The 15,233-nt window shown below is 41.4% G+C and overlaps 1 protein-coding gene across 7 annotated transcripts in view; it reads left to right on the forward strand.

Moving 5' to 3' along the window:
• UXS1 (UDP-glucuronate decarboxylase 1) overlaps positions 1 to 9,533 on the forward strand; it is a 61,700-nt gene extending 52,167 nt beyond the window's left edge. For 4 of the 7 annotated variants that reach the window (XM_049834276.1, XM_049834272.1, XM_049834275.1 and 1 more), the window contains 5 exons: positions 1,202 to 1,245; positions 2,453 to 2,513; positions 3,996 to 4,053; positions 6,520 to 6,623; positions 8,658 to 9,530. In XM_049834276.1, the coding sequence (XP_049690233.1) occupies positions 1,202 to 1,245; positions 2,453 to 2,513; positions 3,996 to 4,053; positions 6,520 to 6,623; positions 8,658 to 8,789 (399 nt within the window). In that variant the 3' untranslated portion in view covers positions 8,790 to 9,530. Of the gene's footprint in view, positions 1 to 1,201; positions 1,246 to 2,452; positions 2,514 to 3,995; positions 4,054 to 6,519; positions 6,624 to 8,657 lie in introns of all 7 variants that reach the window. The other 3 variants (XM_049834269.1, XM_049834270.1, XM_049834271.1) reach the window with 3 other exon arrangements.
• The last annotated feature ends 5,700 nt before the right edge of the window (positions 9,534 to 15,233 follow it).

A 15,233-nucleotide genomic window follows, 5' to 3' on the forward strand; every position in this document is an offset into this window, starting at 1 on the left:
AAAACAAGCAGGATGCTCTATATACATACATACAGTCTGCTTCCTGATTGCTTTGGGAGTGCATCAGGCTGTCAGTGTGTTCTCCTGGTACATTCCTCTCAGAATCACTTATTGGGTAAACTCTTAAACCCCTGATCTTACCCAATGCCTACTGAAATGTGAAGTCTTCTGGCTCTGAATTGGCCTCGGAGAGCAGCAGGCTTACCAAGTGACACATGACAGCATGTATACCAATTGTATTGTCTTTTCTGTCCCCTGGGAAAACAAACATACTTTCTATTCTGCCCTTCCAAAAAGCTTTTCTGTCATAGCAGGTTGATGGTAAAATGTGTGGGTCCCCAGTTAAACTGCAGTGTTTTCGCCACTTAAATATGCCTACTGATAGTTTTCAGAATTTAAGCACTCATGTTCTAGGGACTTTAGTATTGCACGCAATAAAACTGTGGAAAAAAATGTTATCTGTTACCATTATGTACACTTAAGTATACTTTAATGTCTGAACTTAAAACAACTTGCTTGCTCCAAAGTGCCAGCACGCACAACCTGAAAAAACTTCTTTTTGCCCTTCTAAGATTTTGGTACAAATCTGTACAGGTGAATTTGGGAGTCGTATCCTCTAGAAATTCTACCTCCCATTTCCCCAGATAGTAATATTTAGAGTTACGTGATTTTTTGTATTATTTTTTTTTTGCGCTCATTACTTTATACGTTTGCAGGGATATTTTTCTTGACGATTTTTTTAGGGACCCCTAACGTCTGGTGGTCTCTTTGAAGCTGGCTGTAGTTAATGAGTGAACAAAAATTGCTCGTCATAACCACATCTTAGTAGTCTGAGGTTTGCTTTAAATATTTGGTGCTCTTTTCTGGCTGAGTGCATGCTGCAGCCTCTTTTCAGCATTCCAGGAGAGGACAAAGCATCACTCTGTCCTACATCCCTGAGAATGTTTCCTACATGCAGAGTCTGGATAACAAAATGCCTAAGGATATGTTTACTGGAGACATGTCCAAGAGGAAGAAGACCTTCAGAGAACTGATACTTTGCCAAAGGTTCTGCAAGCATATCTTTTTCTATTCCTGTAACATTGAGCTTGTGTCTCAGGTGGTTTTTCCTTGGGACGTTTTTCTAGAATGTTGAGAAGATAATTGGGCTCAAGAGGACTTTTATATGTATGTAACTTTTCTAATTTTCATCTGGTTTTAGGTCTATGGGCCTGGAACTCAGACAAGAGCTTTCCAGTATGTCAGGTAAGCCTTGTTTTTACTGTCTGATATTTACTTCTGATGGCTCTTTGAGCTTGGCCATCTTTGTATGCATGTGCATTTTAGTCCAAGAAATTATGTTCATTCTTAGTCCAGCTTTACTTCCAGAAGGAAGACACTGAAGTTTTTTAAAGTACCGAGGAATAAAATGTTAGTTGGTTTAGAACTTTGAATTGAAATATTAATGTGTTCTTTCCTTCAAGGAACAGCAAGTAAGGGCTAGGTAAGTTTTTAACGCTGAGCAGTTTGTCCCTCCTTGCATTTTAATGCAATGCTGCCACCTCGTGTCTTTGGGGGTGCTGTGGTCAGCGTGTCTGCTGTACATGCCCATATCCCCTGCTGGGGGAAGGAACCGGTTGAGGGAGTATTGCTGTAGCTCATATTTGCAGTATAAGCAATGCCACCAGGTACTTTCACAACAAAAAAGTGAATCTGTTCCTCAGAATCTTTTGTTCTGTCGTGCTAGCTAAACTTCTGGGTTGGTGCCAGGCTTCTGGGTTGTTTTAATCATTCTGCGCTTGGAAACGTTCTTTCTCTGTGCTGAAAGTAATAATAGCAGTGGTAGAAGCTATGGAAACCCCATCAGTTCAAAATAGCCACTCCTTTCCTGATTATGAAACATAATGAAAGAGAGCTGCTAAATTTGTTGCCGATAATCCAAAATAACTGGATTATTTTGCTGGGGGGAGGTAGCACCAAAATACTGGGTTTTAACAAACTTGATTTAAGAATTTCTGAAAGGGAGAATACAATTCAAACAACAAACTGTAAAGCAAGTGGTGGTCTTCTGCCTCTGTATTACAGCTTACTCTATTCTGTTTGAAATGTGTTGGAAATGGGCCTCTAAATATGCTTGGGTACTGGAGGGAAGAGGAAGTATTAATTGTTTTTTAGTAACTTTATTTTTTTATATTCTTTCATATGCTCAGGTGAACTATAGCCAGTGTATCCCAAAGATAATCGCCCTTTCAAACTAACTTCCAGTTCAGTAGATCTTACAATAGGGTCTGTGGAAAAAACAGCCAAGAAAACATGCACCCATTGAAGTATACGCTGTAAATCTGATTTCAGCATTCCTCAGCTGCCTGGTCTGCATCACAGGAGCTCTGAGGAGGCAGCTCTCTTTTTAGACAAAAATAATATTTATAGGGAAGTGGAAATTGCCTCAATCTGTTCTTCCTTTTTTTTATAGTGATCTTGTGAATGGGTTGGTGGCGTTGATGAACAGCAATGTCAGCAGTCCTGTCAACTTGGTGAGTATGAGAGCTCCACTCTACTGTGTTTACTATGCAGTGGCCAATATCACCTCTGTTTTCCTCTTCATCACTGATCCTGATTTGTAGAAGAAACAAATGGAGCAAAAAAGCTCTTTCCATTATGAATAATGTATTCTTCCATGGTTTTCCTTTATAAATAAGAAGATTAAGTCCCTAGATGTTGAGATCTTGTGGTTCCAAGAACAGGATAAATTTTCTAGAGTTTTTCGTTTGTTTTGGCAAAAAGATGTATGTAATTAAAATATGGAAAAACCCAATCAAAATACGAGCTGGGGGGGTGGGGTGGACACGACAGTGGACACGGGACGCATGCAAAATATACTAAGGAAATGATTGAAGTCTGGGTTTAATGAAAAAAAGTGCTGAAGGGAATACTTGGCTCCAAATAATTAGAAATCACTTCATACTAGCCTTGATTAGAGGAAAATGGGATAGTAATTGATGGTATAATTTTCTAATATTGATTAAGGCTGCTTAGAACTTAACTTTTCTTATAAGATTTTTTTTATTCTGTCCCATTTGTTGTCACCTTACTCTCAGCAGTGGATATAAGACTAGTAAAAGGATTGTGTATGCCAGGTCATTTCTGTGTACACCAACTTTTGCCAAATCAGATATTCACCTCTGTGGGGCAATTGTTCACTAGATTGTCCTTTTTTACTGTGGCCATGAATTCATTTTTATGTTTCTATCCAAATGCTTATATTTTTAGACCCCATCGTATCTTCTGTCCCAGAAAACTCAGTGTTTAAATCTATATGTACCTAAATGTTCAGCTTTAGGTCAAACAAGATGTAGTAAAGAACAGTTTTGCAACAAGGAAAGCTAGGAGTAGAGGGAATTAAGTCTGATGAAGGTGAGTTAATGCTAACAGGAAGCTTTCAGCATTTTGTCCTGAAATGTTCATCAGGAGTTCATGTGCAAATTGGTTAAAAAAGAAGTTAAGAAAAGGAATATTGTATAGGAAAGCAAATAGCCCTTATACATATTGACACATAAGCTGTAGTAAATATGGAAGCAATTGCTTGCAGCTAAATTAGTTTGGTTTCCTAACTTTGGATGAACTGAGAATTTAGCATACTTCTTCATTTACAACATTTGTCCTCAACTCAGCAAAGTCCTTGAATCCAGATTTCAAACTGATGATGTGGTTTTGTGGGCTGCTGAGTGGCATATATGCCTTTACTGTGATTGAGGTGCATTTGCCCATTGTTTACAGACTGATTTTTTTGGGGGCACCCCCTACATACATTGAATTACCAAGGCAAATGTAATGGAGGGCAACTTTTCTAATGAGTAGAGCTTGTCAAAGTTACATTTTTTTCATCAAAGTAGGAATAAGGCATAATGTGTAGATTTATCAGAATTTAACATGACCCTGTTAGAATTGTCTCATGTCAGAAAGCTAGCATGTTGTAAGGTGTTTGTTATTGTAATGAATATCCCTTCTATTTCTAGGGAAACCCAGAGGAGCACACCATCCTAGAATTTGCCCAGTTAATTAAAAAACTTGTTGGTGAGTTTGATAAGTAATTCTTAGTAAAGCTTATGAAGTACTTACTGTCATTAGGTGATTATTACTTGATTAGTGTGTGTAATATACGGATAATTTAATTGGTCTTTGGATTTCTTAGTAACTTTATCAAAGGCATTTAATTGTATCCTGATCCCATAATTAAGTATTAGTAAGATAATCCAAATACTCTCAATTGTATGTAAAATATTGCATGAACAGTAGATTGAATACATTCTTTCTGTGTATCTGTGCAATCTATATCCATTATTTTGTATAACACATGCATTTTTTAGCTTTGTTTTGGCACAAGGACAATACATAAATGAAATGTAAAACACATGAATGAAAATGTCTTGCATAACATCTCAGCTGAAATACAGATACTTCAGCAAGTTGATTCTTCACAATTATGCAGGCTGTTCTCCTTCACCTACGATTAGAAACCTCATGCTGTGGTGACAGTCTTTCTCTACTTTTCACTGATCTACCAGTGATGCTTGCAAGGGCTGCTAGCACCTCCCTTGTACGTGGATGGGAGGAAAACACTGGCTTTCTCTGCATTCTTGCTCTGATACCTGTAGCAAATCAGAGCTCTCAAGAATGGAAGTGAAGGGCTGTGCTTAGTCTTCTAGTGTGGCTTTCTAATGATATGAAACATACTGATGCCATTAGCCAGGGTTTTTAGTCTGTAGATTCCAGAAGTGCTTCTGAGGGATCTGAAAAAGACAAGTTCAAACATAAAGTACTGAAGTACGTACATGATGCATGTAATGTTTCTAATAGGAGACTATCCCCTCTGGAAAACTTCTGTGAATCCACAGATCAAGGAAGGAAATTTAAAATCACAGCACCAAACCCATCAGTCACATAGAGTAATTGTTACCTCCATATGTCTGTTCACAAACAACTTGATCTGTTTCAGTCTACCCAGAGAGGTGGTTTAGTTCTACTTCCATAAAATCCCCCAGGAACATGGCATGTAAACTATTTGCTAGATTTGGTTAGAGAAATTGCCCTGTTTATGTGTATTGTCATGAGGAGGGGCAAGTAGTAGGCTGGCTATTTAAATCGGACTGGAGAGTAGGGGCAAAGAGGAAAGAAGAAACTCCTTTTACAATGCAAAAGGACTAACAGAATCACGGAGTAGTTGAGGTTGGAAGGGACCTCTGGAGGTCATTTGGTCCAACCCTTCTGCTCAAGCAGGGCCACCTACAGCTGGCAGTGGCCCAGGACCATGTCCAGACAGCTTTTGAGTATCTCCAAGGCTGGAGACTCCACAGCCTCACTGGGCAACCTGTGCCAGTGCTGGGTCACCCTCAGAGTAAAAAAAAAAGTGTTTCTTGATGTTCAGAGGGAACCTCCTGTGTTTCAGGTTGTGCCCACTGTCTCTGGTCCTGTCACTGGGCACCACTGAAAAGAGCCTGGCTCTGTCCCCTTTGTGTACCCTCCCTTCAGGTATTTATACACATGGATAAGATTCCCCCTGAGCCTTCTATTCTCCAGGCTGAACAGTCCCAGCTCTTTCAGCATCTCCTCATAGGAGAGATGCTCCAGTCCCTTCTTCATCTCCATGGCCCTTTTTTGGAGTCGCTTGAGTATGTCCATGTCTTTCTCATACTGGGGAGCCCAGAACTGGACCCAGCCCTCCAGGTGTGGCCTCACCAGTGCTGAGTAGAGGGGAAAGATCATCTCCCTTGACCTGCTGGCAGCACTCCTTCTAATGCAGCCCAAGATATCATTAGCCTTTTTTGTGGCAAGGGCACATTGCTGGCTCATGTTCAACTTGGCATCCACCAGGACACCTGGGTCCTTTCCTGCCAAGCTGCTTTCCAGCTGGTTGGCCCCCAGCCTATACTGGTGCCTGGTGTTCCTCCCCAGGTGCAGGACTTCGCACTTCTCCTTGTTGAACTTCATGAGGTTCCCGTCAGCCCTTTTCTCCAGCCTCCTTTCTCAAGGTCCCTCGGATGGCAACACAGCCCTGTGGTGCATCAGCAACTCAGTATTGACTCCTGGGCTACACGACTAGTTACCAGCCTCCAACTAGACTTCGTGCCACTGATCACCACCCTCTGGGCCCAGCTGTGCAACCAGTTTAAAATCCACCTCACTGTCTGCTCAAGCAGTCCATAGTAAGGATGTTATGGGAGACAGTGTCAAAAGCCTCACTGAAGTCAAGGTGGATGATATCATTTCATCATAGAAGGTTATTAAGCTGGTCAAGCATAACTTCCTTTTTGTGAATTCATGCTGAAATCTTTGTGAAATGCTTTGTGAATCCATGCTGCTGTGAGACAGCTGGTTCACCCAGCTGTTGCATGCAGTGCAGCTGTGTCTGTGGAAAGCATTTCATGGTAGAATTATGAAGCAGAAAGCTGCAGAAAGACCTGATGCTCCAATAGGTAGGACAGATGTAAATGCAAAGCATGGTGAATTGCGGATGATAATGCACAGTCTCTTGTTTTACAGGCAGTGGGAGTGAAATCCAGTTTCTCTCAGAAGCACAGGATGACCCTCAGAAACGAAAACCTGACATCAGAAAAGCCAAGTTATTGCTTGGCTGGGAACCTGTGGTATGTACAACTGTATTACTGTTGTTGTGTGCAGAAACACAGGGAGGCAGAGGGGTATGAGGGAGGACTTACATGATAACGATACATTTAAGTTATCAGAATATCTGCTTAACACAGCCTCCAGGACAGTTGTTTAAAAGGCTGTCTCTCGCATGTTGCCCTAGCTCACGATTCAAGAACTGCTGGGTAAGATTGTATGGCCTGTGCCATGCAGAAGAGCAGATTAGCATTTGTAATAGACTTAAGTAGAAAAAAAACATTGTTAAGATAGACAACTTTGTCACATGCGTATTATGCAGTGTCTACCTTTCTGTAAGCCTGATGAATCCTTTGAAATATGTGGTACACAGTTCTGGGAGCTAATGAGTTTGCTGTTGTTGCTGCAATCCTTATTCCTCTTGTGTTGTAGTAACATGCATTATGGAAGGAGAAAATTGCTTTTATTTAATTAAAATATTTTTAGAAACATCTTTGGAGTAAGACTATTTTTAAGATTATCTGTAACATTGTAGTCAAAAAGTTTGTTTGGATTAATAGGAAGAAATACAAGCACCAGAAAAATGTTCTGGGTTTTAGAGTTTGTTTAAAGGGAAGTATGTGAAACTCAGGCAAAACAGAAGCTAGTCAGAGAGAAATTATACTTTTATTTAATTCTGGTGGACTGAAGTAAACCAGAATAAGAAACCCTTATTTTGGACTACAGGTATTATACGGTGGAGATGTTCAGGGCTTGTTCTGTGTGTTGATAAACTTGAAACATACTCGGGGTTGGTCTAACATCTCACCACCCACAATAATGTCTGTCCAGCTCTAAAGGGTAGTTATCAGCCGTCTGAGGTGATGTCAAGATTGTGGTTGTTCTGCACAGCTAATATGCAAGAAATGCAAAATGTCTGTGGTTGCTGGTTTTTTCCTTTCTCAACCTTTTTGGTGACGTTAACTGTGTATAACCAGGCATAGCTGATAAGAGCTGATTTTGTTTGGGGAGGTAAGGTCTACTTAATTCCCAGAAGGGGCATGACTTTTTTAGCCAGCTCCCCATTCTAGCTAGTGCAGTGGTTTGTAGGCTTCTTTTAGATTTGCAGACAAAAATCTTTCCAGGAAACATGTAAACCTGTCTAGTAAATGTAAGCCTATTGATAGAAAAAGGTAGCTCCAGACCCTTCTGAAAGAATTCACAGAGGCACCCGATATTAATAGACTGTGCCTGAAAGCACAAGGATGAAGGCAAGTGTTAAATCACAAAAGGCTTAAAATATTTAACTCGTACTTCTGACCGTCTGTGTTTGGCCCAGTCAGAAACAAAACTTACTCTGAAGTAGCAATACAGTGTTGATACGTTAGGGCAAGTAGGTTTGGGGTTTTTTGCTGCTATGTTACGTTATCCTCCTGTATCAATGATGGTATCAGGAAACATGTCAGAGCATATGGCTCCTGAGAAGAGTGGGTAGTATTTCTGTTGTTCCTGTCTACAAATCGTAGTGTTTAAATACAGGCATAGAATATGAAGAATTACATTTATTTCTGTAGGATTTAAGAATATCAAATGAGATACTGGATGATAATTTGTATCCCTTTATCTGTATATCAGTGGAGTGCTGAAGGAATAAAAACTAAAAAGAAAACCCACTACATTTATACCTTTCTGTGGTATGTACCATTCTGTGAAACAGAAGGATCTGTAATCTTTAAAAACAGAAGGGGCTGAAATTTCTGTGTGCTTATCTCTCAATGTATTAGGAATTGAAAGTAGAATTATGTAAGTCTGTTTTGACATTAAACAGACCAGTCATAACCATCTGAGATCTAAATTTGTTGGGTTTTTGGACTTATAAATCAGAAAATATACCTGTTTAAACATCCATTAGCAGTGCAGAGATGTAACCAGTATGTGGTGCTGTTAATACTTACATTGGCTAAGAATGAGACTTCCTAGCAGTCTATTTATAGCTGTATTAAAAAAAAAAATACTGTTGTGAAAAGAGCTGATGTGAACTTAGAATGATATGATTCTCTCCTCACTTTTGGGAACAGGTCCCATTGGAAGAAGGTTTGAATAAAGCAATTCATTACTTCCGTAAAGAGCTTGAGTATCAGGCGAACAATCAGTATATTCCCAAACCAAAACCTGCAAGGATGAAAAAAGGAAGAACAAGACATAACTGAAGACTATTAGTTGGACAGGAAATTCCCTGCTTGACATTTGACGGATGTAATTTTTGTTTTCTTCTTGGGTTGTTTGTTTTTTTTTTGAGAGAGACTTTGAAACAGGTATCATGAAGAACAAACTGGAATTTCATTCTGAAGCTTGCTTTAAAGAAGTGGATGTGCCTAAAGATAACAAACAAATATTCCCTTTCCCCTGCAAATCTTGCCTTGCACTTTTTAAATCTGTCTTTTTATGTAAAATAGAGTAGAAGCATCTTTTAGTATCTTCAAGTTTTATATCTTGCTGTGAGATCATTTTGTTGTGACTGTCCTTGACAGTTTTATTTACTGGTTTCTTTGTGAAGCTGAAGATAAACACAAACGGGATGGAAAATGCCAATTTATTTATAAAATGGGTACTATAAAATATGAGATGTTCTACTATGCATAAGAAAAAAGCTAGTGGTATTGTCAGGTGAGAGACACTGACATCTAAGTATAGAGGAGTTTAAAAGAATTCTGTATGAGAGCTTTATGTATTCTTTAAAGGAGAGATTTTTTCAAAGGTTTAGTTTTAGTTGTACACTTGAATTTGAGATATTTTCATTGATTACCATGGATAAGGATATTTTGAATCACTACTGTGTTGTGCGTACTCTGGGAATAAAGTTAATGTATTATTGGTTACAGTGGTTGAATATGCTATTTTAATAAAATATTGAAACTTCTATTTACTAGTTTCAGGGTTTCACTGTGGGCACTTCTCTGTATTACACATCTGTGCATTTATTGTCTATTAATTAGAAAGTAACAGTCTGTAAATAATTGGCTCAAAGTTAATAACATTGGCCTTTCATTGCTTGTCTCTTAACAGATACATAGGAAGGGCTGCAGGATGTCTGTTGAAATAGATTGGACAACAACATCGTGATTTATTCCGGTTCAGGTAGTTGATAGTGATGCAGGAGTGTAAGATTTTCTTTAAACTGTAAAGTCTACCTTCAGCCTCCCTAATGGAGGCAATGTTTCTATTTTAAGCTGTTATTGAATTGCCAGTAAATGCTTTCAACTTTGATAACTATGCCTGTCATCTTAACAAAAAAACCAAACAAACAAAAATCCAATTCCCCTTATTTTTAATAGTTCCTCTTTAGTATAGTTCCTCTTTAGTTTTAATACCCAAGACTGGATACCTAGGAGAGGAGATTGGCAGAGCTTTTTAAAAGGTGTTTTGGCTTAGTGCCACTCAACATTGAAAATCTGCAATCTCATCAAAGTGACTTGACTTTATCTCATTAAAGCCTGATGTTTCATTAGCTTTTGAGTATCTTTAGGTTGATGGTCATAGTGGAAGTTACCTGTAGCAATGACTTGATGCCCGGACCCAGGGAGGACTCTGGGGGCAGCGTTCTATTTAGGCCCCCTCGTCCGAGCATGCCATCTGCCAGAGCCTCCTGGAGTTTGAAGGCTTGAAGTCCCATCCAGTCTGTCTGGTAAAGTTCCCTAGGACTCCAGCAATGATGGGGCTGCTGCATTTGTGTGCCCTGTGTGGACCGGGTCTGCAGTGATTCTTTTAAGACAAAATGGTTTCTTGCCTGCTCACATGCACAGATTTTCTTCCAGTGGAAATCTGCCATGCAACTAAGATGGGGAGCCAAGGAGCATTTTTCTGTCTGGACTCAGAGGTAGAATTTAGGTATTATACAGTGCCTCCATTTTTTCACAGCTGAGCAGCTTGAGGTCTGCTTTTTGTTGGAAGCATTTTTCTAGGTACTTGATCTGGGCATTTATTCCGTATTAAATTGCCTGAAAAGCACACCGTGGTGCGCCTGTTCCAAATGTGACTGTAACCTATTATTACTGATACGGTCTCGAAGCACAGCTTCTCTCTATACTCAAAACCACAGCTGGATGTATGTGAAAGCAGTGCCCCCTGCTTTAATAGTTCTGTGGTGAGAACTGTTAATCAGCTCCCAACACGGTGTTTTTAACCCTTGAGTTCTAGATTGTATTTGGGGGAAGGTGCTCTGTCTCCTTACGTTTTACTCCTTGTGCAAATTGTGCCATTGGGTGCCAGAGCATCTGTGAAGAGGTGGTGCACAAGGGTGCAACCCTAGTCCAGCATTTAGAGCAGCCATTGAGAGTAAATGGGAGCTGTGGGTGCCAGCTGATACTTCCAGGGCTGTTTTTCAGTTTAATCCAATGACTTCAGTGCAAAATACATGAACTATACTGGAACACATGTTCTTCTGCAGACTAGCACAAAATATGCTTTTTCAAAAAAAAAAAAAAAAATCCCTCAGGATGTCAATGTTTGGATACTACAGATATGAATTTAAAAGCTTTTCAGGTTACTTCACAGCCTGACATCCTTCGTAAAAGGAGTGAATTGGGGAGAGGGCAAATGGCTGGTACCAGTACAACCCATCTGTGAGTATGTGGCATGCCTCCCACTGGGCCTGAGTGACAGACCGTATTGATTTGCTACTTGCCTTGTACTGTTTCTAGCTTTTGCTTCAGAGGTTCCTGGTTCAGCTCCTGTATTCTTTCTAAATAGTGTCTTCCAGAAACAGCAGCTGAGGCAGCTGTTGCCCTTTGTGTTTGAAGCCAGTGACTGGCCTTCTAGCTGATTCGAAAGGCATGAATTGTGGGTGTTAAAACAGAGTTGGCTGGTGCTCAGGACTGAAAGTCTGGGGTAATTTCACGTTTGGTCTGGTCTGAACTGAGTCTTTGAGAAGGCAGGTGAGGGTTGGCATGTTGGTGCTCTCTGCTCCCATTTGGGGTTACACATCTCGGTAGGAGAAAGGGGCAGCAAGGTTGCAGGGAGCCACAGGCAAGAAACAGCTGCTGTCTCTCCAGAAAACTCACTTTTGATGGAGGGCAGTGGAATACAGCACTGAAAGCTTGGAAACATAGGACTTGGGAGGAGTAAATGAAGCTGAGACGTTCTCATTTTCATGCCTGAATACAATGCATTGTAATTTTTTTTGCGTTGTATTTTGTTCTAAATTTTTTAATGATGTACTTCTGCTTTATATGTAGGCTGCTCAGAAGCATTGTAAACCACATTGCTGGTCTACAGACAAGCTACAGTGGGGCTTGCAGACCTAATTTATTTTAAGTAGTTCCGTGAAGGTATAGTCTACAGAAGCCTCATGTCTATCTTTAATTTAGATTCTTTGCTATGTGGGGAGATCATGATCTGACAGTCTTCCTGTGTGTAAGGTGTTTGCAGCTTCTCTTAAGCTATATAGACTCCGGCAGGTTTAGTAGCCAGTGAGCTCACTGCCCTCTGGGCATTTACAAATGTCTCTGTCATCTATTTTTTCAATAATTTTTTATATATGCAATATATTTGAAAACACTTTCACTTTCATCATGTAGGGTTGGAATTTGGTTTCAAAGTTGAGAGAAAGAGGCAAGGAGGAGAGGGAGGACAAACACAATTGCACAAATTCGTTAGCCTTGGAGAACAGGCTACAGAGGGCAAAGCAGGGCTTTGATTAGTGTGATGGATTAAGCTAGTCCCCAGTCTTATTAGTATTAAGTTTAAAGCTACTTGAGACCAAGAAGTCCTTGAAGGTTGTTAGAGGCTGATCGGAGAAGACCTGTCCATAGGAAGAAGATGCTTTGTTAATTGCAAGGGAAGTACGTACTCAACGTTGCTAGCCCTAACATCCATACGTGCCCTCCCTGAAATCAGTGTAGCAAGCACAAATCCATAATTGCTCTGCTGTGAACATTCCCTGTGCTTGGATCACAGACTCTGGTTCTCTATTCCTTTTCCCAGTCCCTTTCCTTCTCTCACTTGCCTGTTCCATAACAGCAAACATGGCAACAATTTTTTGTCCACCGTGTTGCCATTTATAGCCTGAAACAACCAACAGCCGGTGCATCCTTGCTATTTTTTCCCTAGTTTGACATGCTCTTCAGCAAGGAGGGGGATTCGCTGAATGCCTTGGTCCATGCCACAGCTGAAGCAGCTGGAAGGTCCAAAACATGAAGCTGTAGGGAACTGTGGGGTGGCCTTAAGTGCTGTCAAAGTCAAGCACAACAATCTGGGCTCTGTCCACCCCATTGCAGAGAAAGCTGTTTTGAGCAAGGAAACCTCCACCTTCCACCTGGGAAACAGTCCTGGGATAAAAGTGCCCAATCCCCCATCCCCAATGTGTTTGTGTTACGTATTTAAGGCTGTTGCTGAAGACACTGGATTTGGAGAGAAAAATTTGTCGAGACTTGGGGTTGTATACGAGAGTGTCTGGGGGGGCGCACGGCAGTAGTAGTTCCGTGCTTTGACAGAAGGGTTACCTGGCAGGTATTATCAGCAGAGGAGGCAGGACTGCCCTATCAGTCCAACCGCTGGACTTGCCTGGCTGACACCTGCAAAAGGGGATGTGGCAACATCGGGTCTTGAAACATGAAGCACTGGGCCGTGACCAAACGGTTCTTGTTCTGCAGGGAGCCACAATGAACAATGGCTGCTCTTCTGTCTTGCAGGAGAGGTTACGTGATGTCAATGCCAGGGTGGCTGGGGATGATGATGATGATGTGAAGGGGTCTGTGCTGTCTGCACAGCAGAATAGAAAGGCTGGGAGAGGGCGCACAGTTTTGTGTGTGTTTTGGGACAGGGATAGTCAAAGGAAATAACTTTGTTAATGTAGTTAACTTTGAAGCACCCTGTCCGTATTTAACAATTTTCTTTTTAAGTTTTCCTCCTTTTGCTTAAACCTGTGATGGCTCAAACCTGCTTGCATTCTTTGTAGCTTATTGCATGTACTTGATGGTTGGACTCGATGATCTTGAAGGTCTTTTCCAACCTAAATTATTCTATGATTCTACTTTTGCATCATTGCAACTGCTGCACTTCAAATCAGGTGGACCCCTCTGCAAGCAGGAAGGTGCCCTCCCCTCAGAGCTATTGCTTTGTGGTGGGTTGACCCCAGCCTGCAGCTAAGTACCCACAGCCGCTCACTCACCCCACCCCAGTGGGACAGGGGAGTAAATGGGAAGAGCAAAAGTAGGCAAACTTGAGAGTTAAGAGTAGTTTAATAAGTGAAGGGAAGAAGCGGGGAGAAAAAACAGGTGATGCAAAGAGCACTGACCAGCAGACTGATGCCTGGCCATTCTCTGAGCAATGGCAACCCTAGGAGACAAACCCCCCACCCCCTTGTTCCTCTTCCCAGCTTTCATTGCGGAGCAAGACATTATATAGTATGGAATTGGTCGGTTTGGATCAGCTGTCCCAGCTGTCTCCCCTCCCAAGCTCTCGCCCACCCTTAGCCTGCCTGCTGGGGGCCAGCGTGGGAAACAAGAAGGCCTCGATGCTGTGCAGGCACTGCTCAGCAATAACTAAAATATTATTTATATGTTGGGTTATCAACACTGGTTTACTCTCAAATCTAAACCAGAGCACCATACATGTTGTTAAGAAGAAACTTAACTCTATCCCAGCTAGACCCAGTACATGGTGGGAAACTTCAGCGTGCAGCACAAAGTAATGGAAAACATTTTTTCTTTTTTTTCTCTTAAGACCATCCAAAAGAGAGAGATTGTAGTTTTTGTTGTGAGTCTGCAAGGCACAGAAAGCTGCTGGACTGGGTCAGCCTGCAGGAATGGACACAGTTTGCCATGGCCTAGGGAGGGATGGTATTTATTTACAGCACTTTTTTTAATTCTTCCTTATTCAGCAGGTCTGAATTCCCGGTTGTTTTATATTCTGGGAAATGATGGAAATTATCAGCATGTTCAAACATTGCCAAATTCGGTGCATTTTTTATGATAGGACACAAAATGAAAGTATTCTTCTAGGAATAGGTGTTTTCCAACTGTGCAAAAGAGCGTGCGCTTGACTCAGAATGATTATTCCGTATTTGGAATAAAGGGTCTTCTACCAAGGAAATACGCCAGTTTAAACCGATTAAACTGGCAAGGATTCTACTAAGAGCAAATGCTCCAAAACCTAGGGGAAAGCTGAGTTTTTGGAGCACGTTAGGCTAGCGCGTATCTGTGCGTGCAGAGGAGAAGCGACTAGCATGTTCGTTCAGTTCGGCTCCCTCGGCAAAAACCTGGAAGGGTTGCTGCAGGGAGTGGGATAGTGCTGGGCTGCCTCTCCTGGACACCAGTCCATCACGCCGCGGGGACTTTAAGTGAAAGATTAGGAAATACACTCAGAGTTAAGAAAGAAGTGAAGTGTAAAGAATGGTGTTGCCATGATCCGTGCTTTGGAAATTTTTTGTAAGCTTTAGGTGACAGACAGCTAAAGCGTCTGTACTGTTTTCTGTGACTGCTAGAGTTTGCAGTATGCATTTCATCTCTCTTTTTATCCCGATTCTTCAGCTCCAGAAGTCATGGAGCAGCCAGCCTTCCTCACCTGCCCGTTCCCCGTCCTCTGTGCTTGTCAAGCTCCAGCAGGGCTTTCCCCCACCAAGCTCCTCCTGAAGCCCCGGACAGCTGAAATCTCCC

This window comes from Accipiter gentilis, chromosome 31 (assembly GCF_929443795.1).
Source record: "Accipiter gentilis chromosome 31, bAccGen1.1, whole genome shotgun sequence".
NCBI classification, from domain to species: Eukaryota; Metazoa; Chordata; class Aves; order Accipitriformes; family Accipitridae; genus Astur; species Astur gentilis.